At 39.4% G+C, this 21,380-nt stretch overlaps 2 protein-coding genes across 4 annotated transcripts in view; both read left to right on the top strand.

Annotated features, from left to right (window-relative positions):
* Nucleotides 1-21,380, top strand: part of PRKCQ (protein kinase C, theta) — a 121,071-nt gene that overhangs the window by 43,934 nt on the left and 55,757 nt on the right. The gene's annotated exons all lie outside the window — the stretch shown is intronic.
* On the top strand, nucleotides 1,124-2,251 carry LOC102858644 (actin, cytoplasmic 1-like). Its single transcript, XM_006891857.1, has one exon. The coding sequence runs from the start codon at nucleotides 1,124-1,126 to the stop codon at nucleotides 2,249-2,251; it is 1,128 nt and encodes a 375-aa protein (XP_006891919.1).

Here is a 21,380-nt window from a genome sequence, read left to right on the forward strand (position 1 = left end):
TTAATTTTGTACATCAAACTAATTGCTATATAGCAGAACCAACTCATAGCAATCCCTCCATTGGGTTTCTGAGGCAGGGATTCACAGGAGAGATTGACTGTGGTTCTCCAGGAGAACTGCTGGTTGGATTTGAACTGTCAAAAAGGTACAGGCTTTGAATTAACAGTGTAACTGTCTGCAGATTAGACTACCAAAAGCTCCTTAATGAGGACGTTAGAGAAGATAAATGATTTCCTTTTCTAGGAATTTGTTATTTGCTAGAGATTAATTGCTTCCTTTACTCCTACAAAGACCTTATCTGTTAAATATTAAATCAGTCAGGATACATGTAGACAGTTACTCATTTTTTAATAGAGACTGCATGTATTAAATCATTATTTTTCCAGTTTATCTATTTTTTTTTGTTGTTGTGAATATGTACAGCAGAATATACACCAGTTCAACAAGTTCTCCATATCACTGAACATTTTGAAAATTTATTGAGGAGAGAAATATGCATAACCTTTTGATGTTTGAAAAGATAGTAAAGCCATTTAAAGAGACTTTATAGAATAAAGTGGAACTCTGCTGACCTTATGAGTAAGGAGTTATGCTGCCAACCAAAAGCAAGCAGCTCCAATCCACCAGCTACTCTGTGAGAGAAAAATAGAAACTTCCTTTCATGAAATTTACAGCCTCTTAAAAACTCACTGTATCCAACCTAATGGAATGAATTCTTCATCATGATTGTGGTGTATCTGCCGATCAACATGTATGGCAAGAGGAAATCCAGTTCATCTCCATATGCAAATGAGTCCATTAGCCAGCAGGGAACACCCGTGAAGCTCCTGACTGTCTTTGGGAGCTCTGGTGGCCTAGTGGCAAGAAGCTGCATTGCAATCCTGAAAGTATTTGGTTAAACCCATCAGCTGTTCTGCTGAAAGAAGGATGGGCAATCTCCTCCCGCGCAATTACTGTCTCTGAAAACCTACTGGAGAGTCAGCTATGTGGTGGTTCCGACTCTATGGTACACAACAACAATACAACAAAAACCCAGTGGAAGCCGACACCTCGTCCGCCCCGGAGCACAGGCCCCTTCGCATAGTCACCACCGCCGGTTCACACCCGCCACCCCCAGCTCACCATGGATGATGACATCGCTGCGCTCGTGGTCGACAATGGCTCCGGCATGTGCAAGGCTGGCTTCACGGGAGACGACGCCCCCCGGGCTGTCTTCCCCTCCATCGTGGGGCGCCCTCGGCACCAGGGTGTGATGGTGGGCATGGGCCAGAAGGACTCCTACATGGGAGACGAAGCCCAGAGCAAGAGAGGCATCCTGACCCTCAAGTACCCCATCGAGCACGGCATTGTCACCAACTGGGACAACATGGAGAAGATCTGGCACCACACCTTCTACAACGAGCTGCGTGTGGCCCCCGAAGAGCACCCTGTGCTGCTGACGGAGGCCCCCCTGAACCCCAAGACTAACTGGGAGAAGATGACCCAGATCATGTTTGAGACCTTCAACACCGCTGCCATGTACGTCGCCATCCAGGCTGTGCTGTCCCTGTATGCCTCTGGCCGAACCACTGGCATTGTGATGGATTCCGGCGATGGGGTCACCCACACTGTGCCCATCTATGAGGGGTACGCCCTCCCCCATGCCATCCTGCGTCTGGACCTGGCTGGCCGGAACTTGACGGACTACCTCATGAAGATCCTCACCGAGCGAGGCTACAGCTTCACCACCACGGCTGAGCAGGAAATTGTGCGTGACATCAAGGAGAAACTCTGTTACGTTGCCCTGGACTTCGAGCAGGAGATGGCCACGGCGGCTTCCTCTTCCTTCTTGGAGAAGAGCTACGAGCTGCCCGATGGGCGGGTCATCACCATCGGCAATGAGCGTTTCCACTGCCCCGAGGCACTCTTCCAGCCCTCCTTCCTCGGCATGGAGTCTTGCAGTATCCATGAAACTACCTTCAACTCCATCATGAAGTGTGATGTTGACATCCGCAAGGACCTCTACGCCAACACAGTGCTGTCTGGTGGTACCACCATGTACCCAGGCATCGCCGACAGGATGCAGAAGGAGACCACAGCCCTGGCCCCCAGCACGATGAAGATCAAGATCATCGCTCCCCCTGAGCGCAAATATTCCGTGTGGATCGGTGGCTCCATCCTGGCCTCCCTGTCCACCTTCCAGCAGATGTGGATCAGCAAGCAGGAGTACGACGAGTCTGGCCCCTCCATCGTCCACCACAAATGCTTCTAGGTGGACTGTTTAGTTGCGTTACACCCTTTCTTGATAAAAAAACCTAACTTGCGCAGAAAAAAAAACCAAAGGATGAGAATTGGCATGGCTTTGTTACTTTTTTGTTTCTTTTTTAAATTTTTTAATTTTTTTTTTTTTTTGGCGCTTGACTCAGGATTTAAAAACTGGAACTGTGAGGGTGACAGCAGTTGGTGTGGAGCAAGAATCCCCCCAGTTCTCCAATGTGGCCCAGGACTTTGATTTTACATTGTTCTCTCTTTTTTTAAATAGTCATTCCAAATAATCAACATGGCGATGTGACAGGAAGCTCCTGCCTTTCCAGAAGCCTCTCCCTTCCCCTAAGCAGAAAAGCCCCATCCCTCACCCGAGTCCACGCATGGACAGGGGTGGCAGGGAACATTGCTTTTATGTAAATTATACCTTAAGCAGGTTTCTTTTTTGTTAAAAAATCTTCCGCCTTAATACTTGTTCTTTAGTTTTTGGTTTTGTTTTTTTTTCAATAGCCATAGTGGCCCTACTTTTTTGGGGCCCTTCCCCTTTCCCTCAACTCTAGAAATATGAAGGCTTTTGGTCTCCCTGGGGTGGCTGAGATGTGGAGGCAGCCAGGGCTTTACCTGTACACTGACTTGAGACCAGTTGAATAAAAGTGCACACATTAAAAAGTGAAGAAAAAAAAAAAAAAAGAAAAATCCAGTGGAGCATCAGCTGGAAATGGGTTCTAACTCAATGGTACCTAATTTTAACAACATGTAGTTAAGAGCTTGGATTCTGAAGACATCCAGTTTCAACTTTTGTCAGTTACTGGCAAGACTTCCCTACACAGACAAGAGTCTTAAAATTACCCTACAGAGGTGTTGTGAGAGAAATTTGAAAGAAATGCTTGGCATATCTATGATTTTCTCATTGTCACTGAATCATAGACGACCCTCTAGTGGATTGAACACGTGGATTCCACCACCTTTGTGTTAGCAGTGCAGCTCCCTGAGGACTACACCACCGGAATGTTTGGGATATGTTGCTGTTATGTTATAGTTAGTGCCATCAAGCGCACTACAACTCAAGGCGACCTATGAGCAAGAGATCTGAAGCGTGCTTTGTCCTGAACCATCTTCACCACTTCTGTCATTCTGAAATCCGTTATGGTAGTCACTGTGTCCAGTCTGCCTTATTCAGGGCCTTCCTCTCTTTTACTGACCCTCTAACTTCCCCAGTGTAACTTTGTCCAAGGAGTCATTCTTCCTGAAAATATGCCTAAAGTGAGATAAAGTCTCACCATCCTGCCTCTAGGAACATTCTGGTTGTGTTTCCCTCAAGATAGATAAGTTTGCTCTTTTGGTAATTCGTGGCATATCCAATACTCTTCATCAGCACCGTAATTCAGAATCATCAATTCTTCCTTACTCATTGTACAACTTTGAGAGGTATAAGAAACACTAAGGCTTAGATCAGACGCACCTTTCTTTTTAAAAAAAATTAATAACATTGGTTTGCTTACAAAATTCATATACATTGTATTTCACACTAGCCTTCATTCGAATTGCCTTTCATACAATCACTCTCATTGTTTTATACAGTTAATCACCATTAAACCATGTCCTTTCTTTACAGATCCCCACTGGATCTTTACCATTTCCTTTAACCCCTCCCCTTTCTCCACCCACCAAATTGTGCAACCCTATGAATTCTCCACTGCCCACCCTCACCTGTCTTTTCCCATCCCTTCCCCCCCCTTACACATTTTACTAGTTATCCTTCTGTTTTTTACAATAATAGTCCTATCCGAAATTTTTCCTTATGAAACTGAGTTAGTTCACTGAGCATACTGCCTCCAGTCTCTCCCAAGTTATGTCATAATTTTCTAAATAATTGCTTCTAAATACTGCGTAGTATTCCAGTGTAAATGTACTATACACAATTTCTCAATCCAGTCTATTGTAGATGGGCATTTGGAACATTTCCATGTTTGGGGGATTGTGAATAACACTGCTATGAACATTAGTGTACAAATCTCTATGTATGTCTCAGTTCTAATTTCCTTAAGTTGGACTTATTTCCTAGGAGTGGAATAGCTGATTATACGGGGTTTCTATGTTCAGCTTTTTAAGGAAATACTAAACTGCCTTCCAGAGTGCTTGTACCATTTTACAATCCCACCAACAATGTATAAGAGTTTCAATCTCACCACATCCTCTCCAACATTATTACTTGTCCCTGCTACTAGGGTGAGATGGTATGTCATTGTGGTTCTGATTTGTATTTCTCTCTTATTGCCAGTGATTTTGAGCATTTCTTCAGGTTTTTGTTGGTCGTCCTAATGTCTTCCTCTGTGAAAATTATTTCTATGTCTCTTGCCCATTTTGTAATTGAGTTATCGGTCTTTTTCTTACGGAGGCCCTGTAGTATTCAGTAAAATTTGTCATGAGACCATTGTCTGAGATATATTGCCGAATACTTTTTCCCAGTCGGTAGGTTTTATTTTCATCCTATTGGGAGAAAGTTTTTGGTGTGCACAGGGATTTAACTTTAGAAGGTCCCTTTCATCAGTTTTATCCTCACCTGTTCGTATATTTCTGGCTGTATTTGACAGCCCCTTTATACTATCAGTGAGGCTGTCTAATCTTGGTCCCAATTTAACTCTTACGATGTTTATGGTTTGGGGCTTTACCCCTAGGTCTCTGATCCATTTTGAGTTGATTTTTGTGTATGGTGAAAGATGTGGATCCTGCTTCAGCTTTCTGCAGGTAGGAGTCCAGTTTTTCTAGCACCTTATTTTTTAAACAGATATTCTTGCACTTTTGAACTTTAGATAAGTCCTTGACAGCATATTTCCCCTGTGCAACATGTGCTTTTATTTCTTGACTGCTGCTGCCAAAGATGTTGATTGTGGATTCAAGTAAAAGGAAATTTTGAAGATTTTCATCTTTTCTCCGTCTATCACAACATTGCCTATTTGATCCATTGTGAGAATTTTTGGGTTTTGGTGTTAAGCTGTTATCCATTTTGAAGGTTGGGGATATAGATATACAACCACGTCATGTTTTATTAATTATTTTATTTTTTATTTCAATGAAGGCTTAAAATCACATTGGTTTTTCTATATACTAATTCAAAGACATTTTGGTTTTCAGTCATTGAGGATGCAATTACTTTGTCACAGTGTCTACCCCTTATATATGCAAAAATATCTTGGCTTTGAATTTGAATCTGAATGAAACCCCAGAAGAATCTTTGAAAAATTCTTTTCTTTGTGCTCCATCAACGTGACTTTGTATATCACTTAAGCTGTGAAAAATTATTGGTGTCAAAGTCTAGTAAAACTCAGCATCTTGAGGGTTGGTTGTTTTAACAGGAGGAGAAGCTAAGTAAAAATCCTTTGTTTTTGACTAAATTCATGTTGATTTCAACTCATAGAGACTCTGCTGTGTTTCCAAGGCCATAGATCTTTAGAAGACTGCCTGTCTTTCTTCTGCAGAGCAACTGATGGATATAATCTTCAGACTTTTTGTTAACAGCACAACATGTAACACACTACACTACCGAGCTCCTTGCTTTATACCATGGTAACTTTTATTTATTTTGAGGGATATATACTTTCTGTGTTTGTTGTTGGTTACTGTTTGAATTGATTCTGACCTGTGGTGACCTCATGTGTGCAGAGTAGACCTACCCCATAGGTAGCAGACTATGCCCTTTCAAGACTGTGGCCTTTCAGTAGCTTAGCAGATGGTCAGCCTCTGAGGTCCTTCTGGATGGATTTAAGTATTGGGTACATAAGCATTGTCTTCACCCAGGGCCTCCACACAAATATATGATGTTGTTACATGCCATCAAGTGGACTCCAGCTCATAGTGACTGAAACTCTGCCCAGTCCTTTTGAAATGTCAAGATTCCTGCTCAGTATCAGCTGAGAATAGATGATAGGTAGATAGATAGATAGGTAGATAGATAGATAGATAGATAGATAGATAGATAGATAGATAGATAGATATAGAGACACACAGAGACACACACATATACATACATTAGATAGATAGATAGATAGATAGATAGATAGATAGATAGATAGATAGATAGATATAGATATAGAGACACACAGAGACACACACATATACATACATTAGATAGATAGATAGATAGATAGATAGATAGATAGATAGATAGATAGATGATAGATAGATCTGTAACTTTTGTCATACTAGATTTTAAAGCTATATATCCAATACCCACTTTCCAGTATTTGTACTTTAAAAAAATTAAAATTGGAGAACCACAAAGGTTTGACTATAAGAACCATTGCCATACTCTTTTAAAAAAATATTTTCTTGTGTTTTGAGTAAAAGTTTACACAGCAAATTCAGTTGCAAATTGGTGGCATTTTTCACTAGTTCCATGCTCATTATTTTTATTCTGTTGGGTTTATTCCTGTTAAACAAGCTTCTCTCTTCCTCTTGTTTTCTCATTTTTGCTTTTAGGTAAATGTTAACCATTTTCTTTTAGCTATTTGATTGCTTTAAGGGAGGACTTTCTTCATGGGCAATACTATTTCTTTTATAAGCCAACATCTTTCTGGGCTGACAAGTGACTTCTGAGATGACATAAATTCCATGTTCATAAGGTATTTTAGGGGAATGGTTTTGAGGGCTACTTTAGTCTCTCTTGGCCCAATAATTCTGTAATTATTATTATTATTATTATACTGATTTGTTTACAAAGTTTGAATACTTTGTATTCACATTGGATCTTAAGAATTTATATTTGGTCCTGCATTTTTTTCCATTTTGCCTTTTATGTCCCTGAACAAAATCAGACCATCCAGTAGTGGTAGCTACAGACCATCTATAAAAAAAAAGGCTTAAGCCACTTGTTTGACTTAAGCTTTTAACTGTAAAGTAAATGAAAAAGTAAATAAAAATTATTTCAAAAATCTAATTCTTAAATTTAAATAACACTATCTAACTTGGAAAAGTAATATCTTTTTTTGTTGGGTTTGGGGCACAACTACTAGATAAATGATTCAATTTCATGATTATAAATATAGAATTACATTTTAAATATGTCTAGGCTCCATCTTCCAGATTCAAAATTTTAAAAAATACATGTATGTACTGGCAAAAAGTAGCATGTGTGTACATACGAAATTGATTGTATTTGGCAGCTAATAAGAGAGACAATAACAATGGCATAACTAAAGGGAATGGATTTGTCTCTCATATAAAAAAAGTGAGATTTGCATGATCCAGAATAGGCATGACAGCCTCCTGGTGTCGTTAGGGTCCCAGAACATATGTGTCCCTGTCCCATCATCCTCTACGCTGGACTTCCATCTTCAACATAACTTCTCAGCCCAATATGCCTGCTGGAGCTCTGTTATCACAGTCACATTTTAGTAAGAAAACAAGAACAAGAGTGGAAGAGTAGGAAAAGCCTGTGCTAGCTGTCTCTTCCCTATTAAGACATTTTCCAAAACACACACACACCCCCAAAAAAATTCCTCTTAAATCTCTTCAGCCATTCTAACTGCCAGGAAATCTGGAAAATTTAATCATTCATCTGGACACATTGCCATCAAGAATAACATTTTGTTTGAGAAAAGGAGAATGAGTATCAGGCAGTTAACCAATTATCACTGCTTTAACATATATTTAATAAAATATGGTAAAATCTGCCTTTACAGAGGTCTATTTTGTGAAGTAGCTGGCTTAAAATACAACTTCCGTCAGTACTGTTGATGGTCAGGGCAAGTTGATCCTTCAGATAATGAGAGATAATGGCTAGAAAACCCAAAGGTGGTTTGTGGTGTCAGTAAATTACTTTAAAAAAATAAAAAATTGGATTTTTCTATCCATTGTCTTTGCCCCTACTGGGAAAGTGGTCTCCAATTACCTTAACTACAGACACATGGTCTTGCAATTCCTCAATAGCTGTGGGACCAATATAAGAGAGCACTTTCCACACTGTGAGGGTGTGTGAAGACACCAACACAGGAGTGGCAGCATGACTTGTTGACTTAGCCCAAGCTTGTAGATTAAGCAACCAGCTGCATCCAGTCTGGCCCATTGCTCATTAATTTCTGCAAAATGGGTCTGCACATCTATAGTCACATGAGTCATTCCCCTGACTTTCTGGAGGACCTTCCAGTGAACCATCAAACTCAGTCAACATAGAGGATCTGGGGAACTGAACCAGGTGGGAAAGGGTGATGTTAGAAATCCTGGACTTAAACAACAGGTTAAGTATTTGAGACTATGTTGACTAGAGACTTCTTATAACTAGTTTGCTACTAATCTTATCAGGACAAATAAGAAAAACAATTGGACTCTTTGCTGGGAACTTTGAATATATTATTTAATTATGAAAATAACATTGTGAAGAAGACATTACTATTCTTTTCCTGTGAGAAAAATCAAGGTTAAAAAAGGGTTACTTTCCTATGATGACTCAGCTGGTTACTATAAACAAGGTTTCATTTTTATTTTTTTTTCCTTTGTTCCTATTTGGGCCCTTATATGTTCTTTCCAAGTAAGCATCTTTGAGGCATGTTGTCACCCACCAGAAAGAAACATCTCTAAGAAAAGAAATTTCCTTTCTTTTTAGTTATCCCAGAGTAAATAAATAAGCAATATAATATTCAAGTATCTAAAGATTATCTCACTTATCCCTCATAAAACTATGAGAAAATAAGAAGTTTTAGTTGCAAAATGAATTTGAAAAGATACATCTAGAACTGGGGGATAACACATTTTTCTTTTTTTCCAAAAAGACATTTGTCCTTTAGAAATTGAAAGTGATCTAAGGTCTATCTTCCTTCATTTGTGTTTCCTTTGAATTTTGAAGAGTTTGTCTGTCATCGAATCTAAAGCTGTCATTTGAAATGTGTTATTTCCAAGTTCCACACTTAGAAGTTTTGGATCACATGAGAACACTTCTAAGTCTTTCTCAAGTTGAATCTGAGTGATGGAAACTGTAGTTTTGTGTGTCTCCATATGACAGCCTCCTTGGTGCAATGTCAGGAGTCAGAAGGAGCTATTAAACTAAGATTAATTAATTGCCAATTAATATTAGCATATTCACATCATTCTCTTTGAATTTCATACTTGCATTTTGAATAAGCTTAATATTCTTTGTCATGATTACTTTGGAGTTTTTCTGTTATTAAAAAAGAAGAAAGTTTCATGCTCTACTATAATAAGAATTCAAAAATTCAAACTCACACTTATTGCCATTGAGTATAACTCACTCATAGATGACCCTCCAGCAGATTTTTGGAGGTTATAAATATGATGGAAAGAGAGTTCCCATCTTTTTCTATTAGAGATAATGGTGGATTTGAACTCTCATAGAGATGCTACGTTTGGGTTAGCAGCGCAGCTCCTTACAGACTGTGCCATTAGAGCGCCCTACTATTATAAGAAAGAATAGAAAAAGCTTCATTTTCAGGGCAGAACCTAACCATGGTTACCCTTACTCTGGCCATGGCGTGAGGGCAGGATCTTATGTCTGATTCTATACGTGCCTCCCCTAACATTGCTTTGAGACATGTCATCATCAAGTCCCCTTCTTTCTGTCCCCAAACCAGTTGCTTTTGGGTTGATTCCACAATATGGTGACCCAGTATGAGTCAGCACTGAACTGTGCTCCATAGGGTTTTAAATGGTTGGTTTTTGGAAATTGATCACTGAGTCTTTCTCCCAAAATATCTCTCGGTGAGCTCAATTCTCTGATCCTTTAATTCGCAGCTGGACAGATTAACCGTTTGCAGCACCCACGTACACTTTTGTCTTCAAAAAAATAAGGCATTTTTTAAAAAATTAAATGTTGTTATATGCTGCCAAGACAATTGAGTCATAGCTGACTCTCCAGTGGGCTTTCAGAGTCAGATTACTCTCTCTGACTAAATCACATGGGAGGAGACTACTCCCTCATAGGAGCTGGTGGATTTGAACTGTGTGCCTTTGGGTAGGTAGCACAAGTCCTTACCCATTAGGCCACCAGAAATGTAGCATTTGCAAAGGAGATTGGATGGTCCGGAGAAAGTACCATATTACTTTCAAGATATTACTCTTATTTGAAACATAGGAATAATATAAATAAACTCCTGTGATATATATAGAGTTTTTAAGGTGTTTTGTTGTGAAGTGTCACTGAGTTGACTGCCTGAACCCTGCCCCTACCTTCTGCAGTCCTAACTATCTCTGACATTCTGAATCCCACAGTGACAGTAATTATGTCAATCCATCTCATTGAGGGCCTTCTTGTTTACTGACCTTCTATCTTTCCAAGTATGATGTCCTTTTCCAAGGATCGACCCCTCCTAACAACATACTCATACTATGTCAGGCAAAGTTTTGCCATCCTTGCCTCCACATAGCACTTTTTTCCAAATCACATTTCTTTGTGCTCTTGGCAGTTCACAGGCTATTCAGCACTCTTCTCCAGCACCACAACTCAAAGGCATTGATTCTTCTCCTGTCATCCTTATTGTCCAGCTTTCTCAGCTGCACAATAAGGAATTGAAAAGATTATGGTTTGGAGCAGGTGCACCTAGTATTCGAACAACAATGACATCATTGCTCTTTAGCACTTTAGAGAGGTCCCTGAATTTGCCTTTATCCTGTATGCTGCTATCAAGGATGTTGATTGTGGATCCAGGCAAGATTAAATCATTGAAATTTTTATTTCTTCTCCATCTATCATGATGTAGCCTTTTTAGCCTTGTGATGAGGATTTTTGTTTTCTTGATATTGAGATGTAAACCATATTAAAGACCGTAGTCTTTGATCCTCTGCACCAAGCATTTTAAGTTATCCTCACTTTCAGCAAACAAGATTATGTCATCTGCAAAACACAGGTTGTATCATGCTGATGTTTTTGTTTTGAAGGCAAAATCCTTGTAAGATTATCTGAAGGTTTATAATTCCAGTCATTATATTTAGAAACTCCCTCATCTGAAACTCAAAAACCCTGCAGTCCATCAAGCTTTTTGTGGAGCCAAGAGTGCTGGCTTTCATCACAACTTCAGGAGAGAAAAGAAAAATAACACACACCACATCCTTACCGACTTATACCAAAGGTCGGATCAGAGTTTACTTCTCACTCACCTGTAGTGGCCAGTATGTCTCAGTTCAAATGCTCTATTTTATACAAATACACTGTTTTATACAAAGAATACTTAACAGTTTTCATTTAAGAAACTGTGCGTTGCTGAGATATGCTTCGAGAGATTACATTTCTGTGTAGATAATTTATGATCTAGCAAGTGATTGGTTGACAGTCAATGTAAAGAAATATAGTGAATTTGCAGCAGATGGGTAGGAAACCAGTCTTATACTCAAGAAGTTTGCTTTATATTTTCTGCCTAAAGATAATCAGTATTTTCAAACCAGTAACCAGATGACACCGAGTTGATTCCATGGGGTTTCACTGGCAGATTTTTTTAGAAGCAGATTGCTAGGCTTTTTAACTAAGCATGTTGACTGCACCACCCAGCAACTCTGCGGCGATGTGGAGATGGTGGTGGTAGGTCAACTTATAGCAACCCTCTTGACAACAGAATAAAACATGTCTGGTTCTGACCCATACTCACTGTCATTGCCATGTGTGAGCGCATTGTTGCAGCCACTATTCGATCCATCCTTAGAAGCTTCCCCATTTTCACTGCCTCTTTACTTTACAAACCATGATGTCCTCCAGGGACTAGTCCTTCCTGATAACATGTCCAAATTATGTGAGATAAAGTCTCACTATCCTTGCTTCTAAGGAAAATCCAGGATGCACTTCCTCCAGAACAGACTTGTACATGCTCCTGGCAATCCGTGAAGTATTTAGTATTCTTTGCCAGCACCTTTATTCGTATTCATCAATTCATTTTCAGTCTTCCTTATTCACTGTCCAGCTTTCACTTAGGCAGCACTTGAAAAACACGATGGCTTGTATGAGATGCACTTTGGTCCACAAAGTGACATCACTTTTCAGCATTTTAAAGCGTTCCTCGGCAGCAGATTTCTTTGTCCTTCTGGCAGTTGGTGATTAGTGAACAAATATTCATGAATTCCTTTACAGTAAGCACTGCTGTGGGATGCTCGAATGCTGTGCCCTTTCTACTCTCCCTGCTTTCAGAGTGCACAAAGACTTTCTCAGCACAATGTGCCTTCTGCAATGTTTCTTCAGGGTTCATGTGCTTAGGTTGCCAGCAGTTTGTGAGCTGGTCATCTCTCAAAGCCCCAAAGGTATTGTCACCGGCTTCCCACAAGCCTTTTGCATCTACTTCAAAGGTGTTTTAGAAAAGGGTCTCACATCCATGAATCTTCTCTCTCAACATTGAAAGGTCACTCAGTAGCCCTTTCCTCTGTAAATGATTTTTAAATCCACTAAATCTGACTTAATTACCATTCTTTCCCTCCTATCTCCACAGGCTTCTCGGCTTACATGACCCAGAAAGGTGAAGGTTGTGTATATGTGTGTATGAATATGTGTGTATGTGTATTGATCATCTTTTTCTGTAACTTTCTTCACAATGGTGTCTCTAGGGGGCTCAGGTGGTCAGACCACACCAGATGACACTCATAGCTCCCTGTTATAAAAGCCAGTGACACCAAATGGCTGACTATAAAAATCTTTGTGCAATGTTCCAAAGGAAATTATTATTTTGATAAAAAAAATAACCCTATAGTTAGTTGTAATTACAAAGACTTTCTTCCTAAACTCACAGTACATATGTCAGCTTATGTATAAGGCTTAAACTGTACTCATTTACTTAAATTTTTATTTTATATTGGTTTGTTTACAAAGTTCATATACATGGTGTTTCATACAATTATTCTCATGCTTTATGTTTTATAAAACCAGTCACCATTAGGCCGTCCTTTCAGGACTCCACTGGTTCTTTCCCATCTCTTTTACCCCCTCCTTCTACCCATCAAATTGTGCAACCATGTGATTTCTCCCTGACCCATCCTCATCCCCATGCTCCCACCCCTCCCTCCCTTATGTCCTCATACATGTTATTCTAGTTATCCTTCTATTTTCACAGTAACAATTTTATGCAGTATTTGACCTTATGAGAGTAAATTAGTTCACTCAACATAATGCTCTCGTGTCTCCCCCAAGATATGTAGTATCAAAATTGTTGCTGCTAAGTGTTGCATAGTATTCCATTGCATAAATATACCACAGTTTCTCAATACATTCAGTTGTAGTTGGACATTTGGGCTGTTTCCATGTTCTTGTGATAGCAAATAATGCTGCTGTGAACATTGATATACAAATCTCCATTTGTGTCTCAGTTCTAATTGCTTTGGAGTATATCCCCCCCCCTCCAGTAATGGAATAGCTGGGTCACAGAGTTTCTGTGCTCAACTTTTTGAGGGAACATCAAAATGCCTTCCAGAGAGATTGTACCATTTTACAATCCCACCAACAGTGTGTGAGTGTTCCCACTTGTCCACATCCCACATCCTCTTTAACATTCATTGCTTACTGTCCTGCTACGCTTTACCACTGCTCCTAGGGTGACATGGTATCTCACGATGGTTTTGATTTGCATCTCTCTTATTACCAATGATTCTAATCATTTCTTCATGTGTCTGTTGGCCACCATAATATCTTCTTCTATTAAAAGTCTTTCAATACCTTTTGCCCATTTTGTAATTGGGTTATCAATCTTTTTCTTATGGAGACCCTGCAGGATTCTATAAACTTTTGTTATGAAACCCTTGTCTAAGATGGTATTGCCAACTATTTTTTTTCCCCAGTCAGTAGGTTTTCTTTTCACCCTATTGGAAAAAAAGTATTTGACAAGCACAAAGATTTAATCTTTAGGAAGTTCCATTCAATTTTATCCTCTCTAGATTGTGCATTTCTGGCTGATTTGTCAGCCTCTTTGTACCATAGACTAGGCCTTCTAAGCTTGGTCCCAGTTTTTCTCTTATGAACTTCATGGTTTGGGGCTTTATTGAGCTGATTTTTGTGTATGGTGTGAGATGTGGATCTAATTTCAGCTTTCTGCACAGAGGAGTACAATTTGCCAGCAACATTTATTGAAAAGGTTGTCATTTCTTGTTTGATGGATTTTATTTCCTTGTCAAATATTAGTTGACCATAGATAGATAGGTCCACCTCTGGATTCTGTTCCATTGGTCTATGTGCCTGTCATCATACCAGTACCATGTGGTTTTGGTTACTAACAAACACCACGTTGTAGGTTTTGAGGTCAGAAAGTGCTATACTTCCCACTTCATTTTTGTTTTTCCGAAGTGCTTTACCTATTTGAGTATCTTTCTTCTCCAAATAAACTTGACAATTTCCTTTAAAGCTCCTTGAAAAACAAATTTGATATGTGTATTGGGGTTGCATTGAATAATACATTGCTTTTCTTAGGATTGTCATTTTCACTATATTGAGTTTTCCTATCCATGAACAGGGAACATTTTTTTCATTTGTTTAGGTCTTTTATTGTTTCTTCCAGAAATGTTCTGTAGTTTTCTTTGTCTCTTGTTAGGTTCATTACCACGTATCTCAACTCATGGTTGGCAAATTGGCTAACTCTGAGAAAAATGGGAATCCTAAAACACTTGATTGTGCTTATGTGAAACCTATACTTGGACCAGGAGGCAGTTATCAGAAGGAAAACACTGCATGATTCAAAATCATGAAAAGTACTTCAGGGATGTATTCTATCTCCATACCTTTTCAATCTATGTGCAGAATAGATCATCTGGGAGTCTGGGCTCTATGAGGAGGAATGTGGCATCAGAATTGGAGGAAGACTCATCAACAATATGCATTATGCAAATGACACAACCTTGCTTGCAGAAACTGGGGACCTGAGGCATTTGCTACAAAAGGTCAAGGACTGCAGCCTTCAATATGGATTGAAGCTCAACATTAAGAAAACAAAGATTCTCACCACTGGGCCAATTGACAGCACCATGATAAACAGTGAAGACTGAGATTGTTAACAGCTTCAGCTTGTTTGGCTTCACAATCAACATTCTCAGTACCAGCAGCCAAAAAACCAAAAGATTAATTACCTTGGGAAAATCTGCTGTCAAAAACTTCTCCAGAATATTGAAAAGCAACAGTGTCAGTCTAGAGACCAAGGTGCGCCTGATACAGGCTATGGCCTTTGCAATTAATTGCTATCAGAAAGCCGGACAATGACTAAATATGATAGAATTGATGCCTTTCAATTGTTGTACTGTATTGAAAAAAAACTGTATTGAATATACCATGGACTTCTAGGAGAACAAACAGCTTGTTCCAGGAGAGATTGAAACAAAGCTTCTCCTTGGAGGCAAGGATTTTGAAGCTCTGTCTCACATACTTTGGGCATGCTGCAAGGAGGGACAGTCCCTAGAGAGGGACCTTATGCTTGGATATGTAGAGGGACAATGCAAGAGAGGAAGATCATGGATGAGATGGATTGGCTCAGTGACTGGGGTAAAGGGAGCAGGTGTGTCAGAGACAATGAGGTTGGCTCAAAATAGAGTTCAGACTTGTAGTAAATAGGGCCACTGTAAGTCACAAGCAACTCAATGGCACATAACAACAATTATAAATAGTATTGCTTTCTCTGTTTCCTCCTCGGTATTCTCTTTGTTACTGTAGAGGAAGCTCACTGACTTTTGGATATTGCATACTCTGTCAATGCTGTCATTATTACTCAGTTACAGTGACACTTTAAAGCAAGTGGTTTTACTTCTGTTTCACTGTTCTTTTTTGGCAACCAAGATTTTCATCAGGAACAAGAGATCTGAACCTTGTCCTAACCTGCCCCAGCCCCAAGATCTCTGAGAATGCTCGAACCTTTTGTTACAATCTCTGTGTCAATCCATCTGGTTGGAATCTTCCTTTTCCCCCCTGACCCTCCACCTTTCCTAGCATGGAATGTCCCCTTCTGACAACATACCCGAAATATGTGAGATAATTTCATCATTCTTATTAGTTCTTTTGGCAGTCCACAGGACTTGGTATTCAGTATTCTTCTCCAGTACCACAATCCAAAGGCATTACTTCTTCTTCTGTCATCCTTATTTATTATCCAACTTTCACATGTATAGGAAACAACTGAAAATACCATGGCTTGGATCAGGTGCACCTTAGTCTCTAAACTGACATCATTGCTCTTTAACACTTTGGAGAGGTCACTAGACTTTTCCCAATATAACATGTCTTTTATTCTTTCTTCCCATCTTTCTTGGATGGAGCAGCTGATGGATTCAATCCTCCTCCCTTTGTGTTGGCAGCAAACCTCCTTACCCCTCAGCCACCACATCTAGTATAGCGGTCTGTTATCACATTTGTCTCACACACAAAAGGTCCCCAGTTTGATCCCAGGTGGAAATGTATGTACTAAATTAAAAGTACAGTAGAAAAGTTTTAAAAAAATATTCTTCTCACTTAATAATAATGTTAGGCCTAATAACATTGCCATTCAGTGTACAGAGATTGGAAAAAAATGTTGCTAGTATTCATGTAATCTAAGAAAATATTATATTTAATCAGTTTACAACTGCACATACTAGACTGTGATTAAAATTGATGATAAGAAGTACTAAATTACTGCGTGGGGAGAGGTCTTTGGGTTGGATGTGCGCAATGACACAGGATGGAGGGAAGTGACACATGATTCTCCATGCTGAGTGACACCAACTTTAGTTTCTCCAAGTAAATAAAGTTGTCCGTGATCATCAAGAAATATATTTTTAAAAAAGTACATGGTCAGCAATATAAAATTGGTGAAAGTAGACTCTCTGTTAAAGAAATATATTTTTTATTTGTTTTCCACAGGATCCTCCCCCCCCCACCCCAATAGAATCTTAGATAATAGTCTAGAAAAGAATACAAAATCTTGTATTGGCTAACTATGAAATCTCTGGAGAACTCTCAGGTTCCAGAAAGACTGGCCCTGCACAAAACTGTGGAGTAGATGAAGAGCATCCTGAGCATACGCTCTTCTCATGCCTCTATGTGGCCCAGTTTCCTTATATCCACCTTCTCCCCAGACTTTTGACCTCACTGTAGCTGTGTGCTAACTAGGAGCTCTGGTGGCCAAGTGGGTGAGGAGTTGTGCTACCAACCGAAAGGCAGGTAGTTCAAATTCACCAGCTGCTTGAAAGGAGAAAGATAGGTGATATCCTCCTCACCTATACTATTACTACAAATGGCAATGTGATATTAATACAAATGGAAATGCTGTTTTTAATCTATCCTTGAATTAATACCTTTATTCTGGACCCATCTTCGAAGTGAATATACATTAATTGGAATGCAAGTACTTAGCTCTTTCTTTATTTGGAGGAATTGGTCTTTTAGTAATTTAAAATGAATTCAGCTAATAAATCTCCCTGGCAAATATTGATCATCTAGAGTGATAGTGTCTAGAATAATAGTCTCATTGGAAAAAAATAAATCATTCACATAATGATTTCTAAGATTCAATTTCCTTTATTATAAAAACAGTTAAGGTAAAAACATACTTTAATAGTTACAGAATACACAGAAGTATTTGAAAAAAGAAGTCATTCATAATTATCTCTATCAAGGGCACTCAGAGGGAATATTTTTGAGTATGTGCTTTTATTTTTTTTTTTAATTGGGAGCCATTTCCAAAATAGCTTCCCTCCAAAAACTCTGTGATCTTGGAGAAACTATGAAAGTTATACAAGTCTTCAGGTCTTTCGTTCAGAGGGTCGCTATGAGTCATCTACAACTCCACAGCACCTATCAACAACAACAACAACAACATAGAGAACTCTGTTGGCCTAGTGGATAGAAAGTAATGCTACCTAGCCAAAGGTGAGTGATTTTAATCTGTGGCCCTCAGATCTGGTTTTCATTGGTTTTGGTCAAAAATTCTCCTAAGTGGTATAGCACTGGTCTGTCAATTTGCTGTACAGAGGTAACTCATGGTTGCTATGATGCTGAACACTCTGACATTGATGAGTCAATAGTGATAATGGTCACCCATAGTAGACAGTGTTTGGTGGAGCTCCCCGATTAAAACAAGCTTGGAAGTAGGAGTGGCATCCACTTCCAAAACAGCTTGCCTCTGGAAACTCTATGAACTTGGAGAAATGATGAAAGTTATACAAGTGTTCAGGTCTTTTGTTCATAGTATTGCTTTGAGTTGGCTATGACTTGATGGCACCTAACGATGATGATGACGACGTGCATTCATATTTTTTAATCTCCATTTTATAACAGTGATAATTTCAGCAAGTCAACTCATAGCTGTTGAGTCAGAATCAATGCATAGCTAACCCTCCCACAAGTTTACATAGGCTGTACATCACACGGGAGAAGATTGTCCATTTTTCTCCCCAGTAGCTGCTGGTAGGTTTGGATGACCAGAGAGGCTCGGCCTTTGGCTTAACAGTGCAACCCTCTACAGATTACACTGCTAGAGCTCTCCAGTGATAACTTGTTGTATTGTTACTGTGTACCACTGAGTCAGGACTGACCCATAACTCACCCTCTAGTGGGTTTTCAGATGCAGTAAATTGCACAAGAGGAGATTGTCCAGCTTTCTCCTGTGGAGCACCTGGTGGGTTCAAACCACATACCTTTGTGTTGGCAACACAATTCTTTACCATTAAGCCACTAGGCACTTTAAAAAAAAATTATCATCATTGTAGGCTGCTCTGCAGGAGAAGGATGGACAATCTCCTCCTGATCTCCTCCTGTGCAATTAAATGCTCCTGAAAACCCACCGGAGGGTCAGCTAGGTATACAACAAGGCAATTTTTATATAAAAACCATGTTCCTTGAAACTTGCAATCCATATTAAAACTCAGTTTGTTCCTCAAACCCTTGTGTTTATGAACAAATATCCTGTATTCGTATATACAAGCATAAGGTGAATATCACTTATAATCATGAGGGGTGCTCTAGTGACCTAGTGGTAAAGGAGTTACACTGCCAACCCTAACACAGGCAGTTCAAATCCACCAGCTGCCCTTGAGGGAGAAAGATAGACAACCAATTTTGTTGTTCACCTATCTGAAAATGGGCTGGAAGATCGGCAATAAGTTGATTCTGGATCAATAGCATTTAACAACAATTATAGTTAAAATAATAAATAAGAGAGCTCTGTTGGTCTAGTGTGTTGTTGTTGCTATGTGCCATCAAGTTGACTACGACTCATAACAACCCTACGAACAATAGCTCTGAACTCTGCCCTATCCTGAGCCAACTTCACCATCTCTGAGATACCTGAATCAATTGCCACAGCCACTGTGTCTAATGATATTATCCAAGGTCTTCCTCCTCTGTGCTGACCCTCTACCCTTCTAAGCATGATGTCCTTCTCCAAAGACTGGGTCCCTCCTAGAAACATGTCCAAAGTAAGTGGGATAGAATTTCAAAATCCTTGCCTCCAAGATGCAACCTGCTTTCACTGTCTCTGAGACAGACCTGTTTGTTCTCTTAGCAGTTCACGGTATGTATGTCCAGTACTTTTCTCCAGCATCACAACTCAAAGGCATCGATTCTTCTTCTGTTGTCCCTAGTCATTATCCAGCTTTGTAATAAGCAATTGAGAAGACCATAGCCTGGATCAGGCACACCTTAGTCTCCAGACTGACATAGTTGCTCTTTATCACTCTAGAGAAGTCCCTGATAGCTGACTTTGCAAAAGCAACTCGTCTTTTCATTTCTTAACTACTGGTGTTGAGAGTGTTGATTGTGGATTTAAGCAAGAAGTCATTAACATCAATCTTTTTTTCCATCTATCATGATGCTGCCAACTGGCCTAGTTGTGAGAATTTTTATTTTCATGATGTTGAACTTCAATCCACATTGAAGGCTGTAGTTCTTGACCTTCTACAGCAAATGCTTCAAGTCCCCCTCAGTTTCAGAGAACAAGGTTGTATCCTCTCCATAACGTAGGTTGTTGATGAGTTTTTCTCCAATCCAGATGCCACATTTCTCCTCACAGAGCCCAGCCTCCTGGACAATCTTTTCCACGTATAGATTGAAAAGGTATGAAAACAGGACGCATCGCTGATGCACTGCTTTCTTGATTTTAAACATGCGGGGTTACCTAGCTCTTTTGTGCAACAAAAGACCATCTTAGTCTAGAAGGCCTAATAGCAGCTGACATTTATGAAGCACTTACTAAGTGCCTGACTGTTCTCATTATAGCTTATATTTTAGCTCATCTAATCTTTGTGCTGTTAGTTGCTGTCAAGTCAACTATGAAACTCATAGTGACCACTTACATATCACAGAATAAAACACTATTCAGTACTGTTTCATCTTCATGATTCTTAGTATGTTTGAGTATATTATTATAACTAGCATCTTTATAGCAATCTTACAAATACTATGATTATTCTCATTTTATAGATAAGAAGTTGAGGTAGCCTGGCGAGAATAGACAGTGCACCAAAAGTCACAAAGCTCTTAAATAGCTGAATCTCCATTAAACTCAAGCCAAGCTGCTATCTTGACTCTCATTAGAGACCTACCCATATAAGGAAAATAATTTTAAAATTCACGAAATTGAGTCCTGTTTGTACTCAGGCAATAAATGAAAAGACTTGTTAGTTGCTGTAAGACGATGCTGTGTGGCAATTAAATTGGTAATCACCAAGTGAGCTTGTGTACCTGTCACAGGTATGAACCTCCAGAAAGTCAGACATGACTTCTGACACAAACTAATATATCGAATTACAGTGAATTTTTTTAAAGTTTACTATGTAAATTTTAATCCTAGACTAGTATGTGGTAAATGTGGTTGTAAAGAATTACAGTGAATTTTACTAATTAAAATTTATAGTTGGAATATGACCTCTGAAGAAAGTTTGCTGGTTCGGCAGAGAACACCTCCCTTTCTCTCTCACACACACATGTTCATACACACATGTGTTCATATACACACTCAACACTTACATATACAAAAGGCTGTCTGTTGTTTTGTAGCATTGTTGTTGGTTTTTTTATCTGTTGGGTTTTGGACAGTGTATTTGTTTGGACAGCGAGCTCTTACGGCCTAGTAGGTAGGGAGTTGTCCTACTAACCCAAAGGCCACAAATCTCTGGAACTTTTAATCCACCAGCTGCTCCATTGGAGAAACACTAGTCAGTCTCCTCCTATGCAGTTTATACCCTCCCAGAATCCCACTAAAGGG

Source organism: Elephantulus edwardii, unplaced genomic scaffold (assembly GCF_000299155.1).
Source record: "Elephantulus edwardii isolate Elephantulus edwardi_28Jun2011 unplaced genomic scaffold, EleEdw1.0 scaffold00105, whole genome shotgun sequence".
Taxonomy (NCBI): Eukaryota; Metazoa; Chordata; class Mammalia; order Macroscelidea; family Macroscelididae; genus Elephantulus; species Elephantulus edwardii.

Coding starts and splice junctions, on each gene's coding strand:
- LOC102858644 (XM_006891857.1), top strand. CDS start 1,124: ATGGATGATGACATCGCTGCGCTCGTGGTCGACAATGGCTCCGGCATG.